The following is an 8,810-nucleotide window of genomic DNA, read 5'->3' as shown; positions in this document are numbered from 1 at the left end:
GCCATAGTATATTGGCTTAAGATAAGAATTTTTGTTTCATTGCTCTATGACATCGTGGAAATCACATTTTTCGTGAAATTTTCGGGATATTAAAGAAAATCGGGAGATAATAATAAAAATCGGGAGGGCGGGAGACGGCCTCAAAAATCGGGAGAAACCCGCAATTCTCGGGAGAATTGGGATCTCTGCCAATGTACAGTAAGAGTTTGGGCGATGTATTATCGTCATCAACTGAGCACGTGGTGGAGGAGAAATTTCTATTATCTTATTGGCTAACATGTGATTTGGAGGCGTGGCTTCTTTGATGGACTCACCAAGACGCGACTGCCGAACTTTGAACTTTAACTTTGTTTACGCCGCGAGTTCATGATATGGAGTCCGAAAATTGGTAGACATTTTAACGAACTTTCAACAGAAAGGAACATCGCAATGAATGCATACTATTGCAAATTAACTTCGTGTAGGTAAATAAGGTTCTTTACAGGCCTGTTTCGCTATTTATATTGGTGGTATTTGTATTAATTTTTGTACAGCATTGATTGAAGTAGCCGGCGAAAACATCGTAGTAGCCGATCGAATGCGCCGGCCGCCGGCTCTTAAATAAACCCCTGATAACACACAATAATAACATAATAAAACATAATCATTCCTCTTGCTATGGCAGCATTAATGAACAGGTTATAATTGTACCTTGTCTGAGTAACTTGTCATTCTCTACTAGCACTTGGTACCGTTCATTGGCAGAGTAAGTGGCTTGCTTCACCACCATAGAGGTCTCACTTGCTAAAACTGACAAAAATACAAAAGTAGCTATTGTTAAACACTTGTAACTAATTCCTAAATATAAGCTATCCCTACAGCATTCTTTTGCACAAGCTCATTTGCTTATAAGTTAATTGTTTTTGAAGGCTCACTCCAACCATATATGCCAAAAAAAAAAATGTGTTTTATTGTTTTATGGGGACTGTTCATTTAGAAAATTGAAGTAATGTCCTAGAACTGGTGTAAAGATTTGCTTATTTGTTTTTTTATTGTTTTTCCCACACACATATAAAATACAAATTAACAGTAAACATTACAATTAAAATTACACTTTTCTAAACAAAATCAGAGAGAAAAAGTGTGCGGTAGGACGTCAAAATAAGTTTGTAAAACAAACTTTAAGACATGACCACTAATTCAAACAATAATAATAATAAGGTAAAATTAAACAGCAGGGCAAGTCTTTTTATACCTTGTTTAGCAAACCTGCCGCCCACCAATAATCATTCAAATAAAAATAAAATTTTGTTTTTAGCCAATTAGTGCCCCCGCCACCATGAAAAATGGAGATTTCAGAAAAAAAATAAAAGTTTTTCTTTAAGATAAGATAAACTTTTATTTGTCCAAACATTAAAACATGTTGGAAATTTGTTTTTCATGGCGAATTTACATACAACATTATTATTATTAAAATTTAAATTATTTTTATTACGCCAGCCGCTGTCTTGAAATATCCCAAAAATAAGGTATGTACTGTATATTTCTTCCTAATTATATAAATCTAAAGCATTTAACCATTCCATTATTACACTCTTTACATTCACCAATACAAATTTTATTTTTATTTCCTCCTCCGTCTGGATGTTTTTAGCAAAGCCATTTGTGAAATAAGGAAACAAAAATCTTATCTTTAATTTTTTCCCGCCTCTTTAAAAAAATAAGTTCGCGAACATTCACTTACCTACTGTCTGTGGCTTGTCTCTGGTTTTCTCTGGAGTTGCTAGTGGTCGTGGGCTTACCTCACGTTTAACAGCTTGGTCTTTTATGCCCAGTTTCTTCACCTTTTGAACTTCTTTACCATCTTCATCTGTCAATAAAAACTAACTGTTAATGCAGTGAAAAACTTGGTATAAAATGCTGCACAACCATAGTGAAACATACAATCAAAAAATGATTCTTTCTTCTTGTACCAAGTGTGAAAAATGTACTGTTGCATTAGCATTTCAATTGTGATCAGCAACATCTTAGCAACTGTCTATAGGAAAACTATTACAGAAATAGAAAAAATTCATTTCATATAAATGGCTTGAATATTAGTTAATAATTATGTAACTTTTTTCCTGTCTCATGAAATCTTTTCCTTTTGCTATTCCAACAAAACAATTATCAATTTAAAGGGGAATTTAGGAGTTAAAAACAGTGGTGGCACCAGCAAAAGGGAATTGAATGGGGTCATTGGACCAAAAATAATAAATTGGCTATTTTACACTATTTTGATGCACATCCCTAATATCATGGCCTAAAAACACAATTTTGGCAATACTAAGCCATAACAACTCTCCTCATGGATCCTATAAGGGATTTTTATTTTGGACTCCGACCAAGGCTCTTAGTCGGAGTCCAAAATTTAATTAGGAATACTGATAATGGTTAAGTTACCTGATACAGTGGCTCTACGTGTTCCTTTAATAAGGAATATTGATAATGGTTTGCTTCCACGTTCTAACCATCTGCCATTGGTCTTAGCTTTGACAGCAGCATCCTGTAAAAACAACCAAATTATGTTGAAAAAAATGTTTGTTTTGGAAAATGAACATAGGATTTCTCCCAGATGGGTTCAAAATTTATAACAAGTTTTGTTTTATCAGTCGTTATCAATAAAGTAGCACTTGTAGTGACATTGTCATCAGCGTAAACTTACATGATGCCTGTAAACAATTGTGGCACCTTGTTTCTTTATGATAGGGTAGACTCCCCGTACTTCTCCATATTGACTAAAATGCCGTCGTAAGGTATCTTTGTTGTTCAGGTGATCAGGAATTCCTCGAACTGAAATTCTTGATCTGTTGTCGTCAGGGGATTTTGACACTTGTCGGGTCATCTGGCTTCTTGAATCAGCTTATTAGAAATTAAACAAAAGTAAGTTTTAATAAATAACCAATGACCTGCTTTTTGAAAATCATGTTTGGTAGCCCTTTCAGCTATTAGGAAAGGGATACCATGGTGGCTGTTGTTTACAGTGACTTGTCGTGCTTGCTGTTAGTTAAGTACTGTTATTGCTGTTCATGTTTTTGTTTGTGGTTATTGTTAGTTGGGGGGGTGGGGAGGGTGGGTGTCAGCTGTTGGTAGTGAGAGTTGTTTGTGGTGGTTGGGTTAGTAGTATTATTTTTTGTAAATTGACAGTGGTTGTATGTATTCGTTGTTTGTTAAAGGCCGTTGTTGCTGCTTTTTTTTTTTTTTTTTGTTAAATATAGCTTTACGGGTGTTTGTTGTTGAGATGTTGTTAGTTGAGGGTGGTTGTTTTTGTATTGGTTGCTGGTAGATGTTGTTAGTTGAGGGTTGTTGTTGGTAGATGTTGTTAGTTGAGGGTGATCGTTATTGTATTTGTTGTTACATTTGTTGTTGTAACGGCTGCTGGCCTGTGGCTGGTTGTGGTTGTTAGCAGTATTTTCTGTTTGTAGGCTGTTAGTTGGTGGTAGTTGTTTGTAGTGGGTATTTTTGGTAATGGTGGCTGGTATTACTTTTTGGTGGTAGTGGCTGTTGATGGTAGTTCTTTGTGGTGGCAGTTTTTGATGGTTACGGTAATCGTGGTGGCTATGGTTGTACTGTGTGTACACTTGCAAAAATGCTGCCATATTTAAAATTGAACTTGTATGTATAATACCTTTTTGAGACTTCTTTAGAATTTCTTTCTTTTCTGTTTTCATCCCAGTTCCTTTTAATGCAGCACTAAATATCCCACCTCTTCTTGTCTCAGATTTCTTTTTGCGTGGAGAACTGCCTGGGGATTTGGTTTGCCTAGCTCCAAATTTCTCCAGCTCTGAGATATCAACTGCAGAGGGGTCTCCGAATGTGTTATCTACTTTAGATATTGTACGTGATGCACTTTTTTGTGAAAATACATCTGAATCTTCTCTACGACCACGCTTAGAGGATGGCACATCATGCATGCCACGTGGTCTAGCACTTGCTTCATCCTTACGGGTTCTAGCTGGACTGGTTTTTGATTGTTTTTTTAAATCTATTTTCCTGCCAGTGAACAATCCTGTGTTTTTATTTTTGCTGTCACGTGTAACCATGGGTCCACCAGTCTCTGGATCAATGCCAGTTATGTCTGTTTCTTGCTGTGCATGTGTGATACTAATACCTATTCCAGCTGAATCTTCTCCAACCCTAGGCTGTGTAAAGGTATTCTTAGACGGCGCTAACCGACCAAATATAGAGGGTTCTTGTTTGCTTTTGTTTGCATTTCTATTTCCACCAAACAGATTTGATTGTTTCTGTGTTCCACTAGTCTCATGACTTTGAAAATCTACTGCTGAGCTTAAATTTGGTTGAGAAGGTCCGGCAAATCCAAAGATAGGTTTGAAAGATGTAGCAAATAAATTCGGAGTTGATTTCTCTGTACTAGCACTGGTCTCAAGTGATCCTGTCGCAAATGGATTTACATTTGGAGCTTCAAAGGCAATAATAAAAAATGAAATCAAGTGATTATCAAATACATAGAATTAATAATTGATATCTGTAGCATTCATTCTAACACTAATATGTGCCGGCAAACAATTCATCTTCCCAGCATATGATTTAAAGAAAAATACTCCAATAGTACACACCATGTACACACCCTCGCCAGTGCCAGCGGGGCATTCGAGGGGTAGAAGGATCTCCTTCATGGAAAAAGTTAATCATTTTGAGAGGGAAAACTGCTTTGAAAATGCATTTATATTTGCTGAGAATACAATTTCCGGGTACCATAGAAACACTTTTAAAATTTACTGAGTGTGGACTGAAGATAGGAACCTTAAACTCCTTATTTATACTTGTATTGTATATTTAAAGGTTTGCACGGTTTTTTTTTTTGCTTTGTCAACAAAATCAATTTCCTTTGATTTTTCGTATTCTGTAGCGTCATAAGGGCATGTAGACATTAAAGGTCATATACTGTAGGCAAAGTGTACAGAAAATAAAAACATCAGAGGGCATACAGGCATTGTAGACTTGAAGGCCTACTGAAAGTATTAGAGGGCATATAGGTAAACAAATGTAAAGCATGAATGCAATACACAAATTATCATTTTATAATTCATTAAAATGCTATTTAGCTTGATACCAAAGTTATGATGAGATACAAGCGAAAATGTAACAGCATTATTATCCAGGTACTAACCTATATTTGACGTTTGTATAAATGGTGAAACTTCAGTTGAATGTCTTCCAAAGGGTTGAATTAGCTTTATGTCTTTTGAATCTGTATCAGTTGCTGAAAAATGATTGCTGTCATCTTTGTCATCCATTTTCCAATTAGAATTATCTTAAAGAGAATTTGTTCATTGCATCTTAAGCATGAGTTGATAAATGAAGCATGTGTATATTTATGATAACTATTGAAAAAATTGGTTCAATACAGACAGATGTGGAATAGGGGTCAAAATCTCCCGCTAATTGTGGAGTCTCTCCGAAATCGAGACTGCCTGCTGCACTCCCACAAGAAAGCATGAACCTCCGGGAAAAAATAACCCATCCATCACAAATTCATTGTATTATTAATTGTCTCTTGGAAGTCAGCTAGTGAAAGGTATCATTGTGCACAACAAAATAACTTTCAATGCGTTAGGAAAACTTATTTAGCCTGATCTCCCGCAGTGGCTCTTCCACCTTTGGATCCCTGGCGATTGGTTACTTACCACTCAGAGGGCTATAGGAAAAAAATGCTGGGAAGATCCAATATTTTTAATGCGTAGGCAATATATCAAAAACTGGCTCAAATTTGCATGGAAAATCATTGCAGTGAATCATTGAATTAAAATGGGGGAATTCCATTCAATTCAACAAAACATTTATTTTCTTCCAATGGTAAAACAAGAAAATGCGAAGTTGGAAATACAAAGTAACACAAAAATTTTAAAGAAGGCCAGGTCCTGAGAAGTTTGCAAAAAACATCCTGTGACCATGACATGAAGAAATAAATAAATAAAAAATAAATAAAAATAAAGAAATAAAAATTTAAAAATATATATATCTATATATACCGTATTAATTATTTATTATTTGGGAATGGGTAACAGAAAAAAATACTAAAAAAAAAGAAAAAAAGATGACCTCATACTGACCTAGCTCCAAAAAGTGGAACATGTGCCTTTTTGAGAAACGCTACAAAAACATGCGTAACAAACTAAAACCCAATAAAAAAAGTAAATTGGTATAATAATCGTCAATAGGGAGAAAGTAATGTTTAGGTATACTTAGTAAAATTTCGATAATTTGAATAGTTATATCTGAGCACTAAAATGTACTGTCATATTGAGTACCTGAAGATTGCACGTAGTTAAGTTAAGTAGAAGTGTGGTTTAAATAGAATAGATAGTAAAGTAAAAAGAATTAAAATTTAATATAATATTATATAATTATATACACGTATATAAATCATGATATAATAGGTAAAATCTAAACCATCCTTATTTATAAAATAATAAGAAACGAATACCATGAATTTTATTTCATTTCATTCCATTTCTTTAGGCACAAGCTAAATATTCTGTTTTTATTATTGTAAATGAAAAAGGAATAACAAAGGCCACGATTTAAACCTCTAATTTTGGCTTTGAATTCAAATTTCTTTTGGTAATTTAATATTTCGTAAATATACAGTAAAATGGGGCCGAGTTGACTTGGGGCCAAGTTGACATGGGACCGATTTAACTTGGCTTGGGGCCGGCCGAGTTGACTTGGAGCCGAGTTGGCTTGGGGCCCAAGTTGACTGGGGCCGAGTTGACTTCGGGCCAAGTTGACCTGCCACCATTATCACATTATGGATATGGCCCATGCAGCAGCATTAGGATAGGCCTAGCCTAGGGCCTTTAGCCTCATCCTAGGGCTAGCTATGCCTAGCTACAGTCTAGTAGTAGCCTAGTTAGTCTAGGCCTAGGCCCTAGGCGCGCCAAGCCTAGGAACGATTGTTTCCTGTTATTATAAATTGCGAGTCAAACAAATATTGATATGTTCTACTTCCAAGGTCTTGGTGTGCCTGTAATATGTTTACCTCTTAAACAATCAACAATGTGGTTTCATTTCATCATAATCAGTAAGTAACTCTCTTGGTTTTATCGTTTCATCACAAGTCACAAGTCTTCTTTGGAAAGCGCCACCAACAAACCGGATTAATTTGAAATAGAATATGGGACGCCAATTGAATTTAGTATGGCGCGCACTAAACGCAACAAAAAGGTATATTTCTTATAATTCACTGGGTTATCCAAATTAGGGCCTGGAAGTTGGAACCAAGGTTGGCGCCAGGAATACAAATCATTTCGGTCGCGCTTCGTTTCGGTCGCAGTTTGTTTTCAACAAATACATGGAGCGCCAATGGAGTTTGGAAACGCTAAATTTAATATAACTAGGCCTAATTATCATTGCAAGTTCGTCAATCGGTTTATCATATTTTTTTCATTTATGTTTTGTTGTATTTCTAATAAGTAACAACAGGCTACTTAAAAGCAAGTAAAATTAATACTATTATTACTAAACTATCATTTAATATTATTGGACGGTTTTTATTTTCGTTTTGTTATGAATCCTACGCTTTCTACTACATAACAAATACAGCAAATAAAATAAATTCTAAAATATGATATGATGTTATATATTATTATTATTATTATTATATTATTATTGTTATTTATTTACATTGTATCTGGAAAAAACAAGACAATTTGTCATTTAAATTACTGTAACATTAGTTTATTAACAATTATTTTTATTAGTATTAAAGTTTGTTATTGTTTTTATTTTCGTTTTATGAATCCTACGCTTTCTACTACATAACAAATACAGCAAATAAAATAAATACTAAAATATGATATAATGTTATATATTATTATTATTATTATTATTATTATTGTTATTATTATTATTTTTTTTAAATTTACATTGTATCTGGAAAAACCAGCCAATTTGTCATTTAAATTACTGTAACATTAGTTTATTAACAATTATTTTTATTAGTATTAAAGTTTGTTATTTTTACTATATTACTGTATAACTTGGTGCTATTTTTCTTTTTTTACAGAAACAACGCAGATGTTACGAAGTTGTCCGAGTTTGAGATACGTTTTTTGGTTCTTGCTATATATATTGATATCATTTTTATTAATGCTTGAATCAAATACAAATCTATGGAATAAGTATAGTCAATAGATTAGTTTCGCATACGTTTTTTTTTTTCTTGTCTGTTACGTTTCCATTTACCATAAATGTTCTGATCATGTTATAATAATATTGTAAAGGAAATATGTATTTCCATATTTATATTTTCCATATAAAATTATCAATACATTGATAATTGCATGCGGTACATTTTAAAAGCCTTTTCATGCTTCTGTTATATTCATAAGCCCGAGAAAATCACCCAACTTGCTAGGCCTATTTCTTTAGTTGCATAACTGGCGTATAATTGTGGAAAGAAATGTTTCCACATATTTATTGCCATGGTACTCTTAAAGTCAGGCTCCGGAGGGAAAAAAAAATTTGATATGTTGTAGAACTGATTTTTCTAAGACAGAAAAAAGTAGTTTGATCAAAAACTGAGCAACGGTGAATGAGATACAGATTTATTAATATTAAAAAACTGGGGAAATGGTGTAAAAATGGGCGGTTACGCCCCTTTTCCCCCAGTTTTTAAATATTCAAAAATTTTGAAGGCGAAGATGACACAAGGTTTGTGATTTCTTGTTTGTTTTATTTCCATTTTTGTTACATTATTGCAAAGACAGAATTAGGTCAGATGCTAAAATAGACGACTAGCTATTTCTAGGTACAAACACGTACGCTGA

General features: G+C 34.0%; 2 protein-coding genes across 4 annotated transcripts in view; one reads left to right on the top strand and one right to left on the bottom strand.

Moving 5' to 3' along the window:
- The window catches only part of LOC117120690 (germinal-center associated nuclear protein-like), a 56,373-nt gene extending 49,228 nt beyond the window's left edge, over positions 1 to 7,145 (bottom strand). For both annotated transcript variants that reach the window (XM_033265721.1, XM_033265722.1), the window contains exons 1-7: positions 7,022 to 7,145; positions 5,150 to 5,293; positions 3,647 to 4,438; positions 2,684 to 2,880; positions 2,422 to 2,524; positions 1,724 to 1,849; positions 691 to 789 (exon numbers count right to left, since the gene is read on the bottom strand). In XM_033265721.1, coding sequence (XP_033121612.1) covers positions 691 to 789; positions 1,724 to 1,849; positions 2,422 to 2,524; positions 2,684 to 2,880; positions 3,647 to 4,438; positions 5,150 to 5,276 — 1,444 coding nt within the window. In that variant the 5' untranslated portion in view covers positions 5,277 to 5,293; positions 7,022 to 7,145. The remainder of the gene's footprint in view (positions 1 to 690; positions 790 to 1,723; positions 1,850 to 2,421; positions 2,525 to 2,683; positions 2,881 to 3,646; positions 4,439 to 5,149; positions 5,294 to 7,021) is intronic.
- Positions 1 to 8,810, top strand: part of LOC117120692 — a 28,557-nt gene that overhangs the window by 9,324 nt on the left and 10,423 nt on the right. The gene's annotated exons all lie outside the window — the stretch shown is intronic.

This window comes from Anneissia japonica, unplaced genomic scaffold (assembly GCF_011630105.1).
Source record: "Anneissia japonica isolate Jap-2015-1 unplaced genomic scaffold, ASM1163010v1 scaffold287790_len634930_cov199, whole genome shotgun sequence".
Classification (NCBI taxonomy): domain Eukaryota; kingdom Metazoa; phylum Echinodermata; class Crinoidea; order Comatulida; family Comatulidae; genus Anneissia; species Anneissia japonica.
This window is presented reverse-complemented; position numbering and strand designations above follow the sequence as displayed.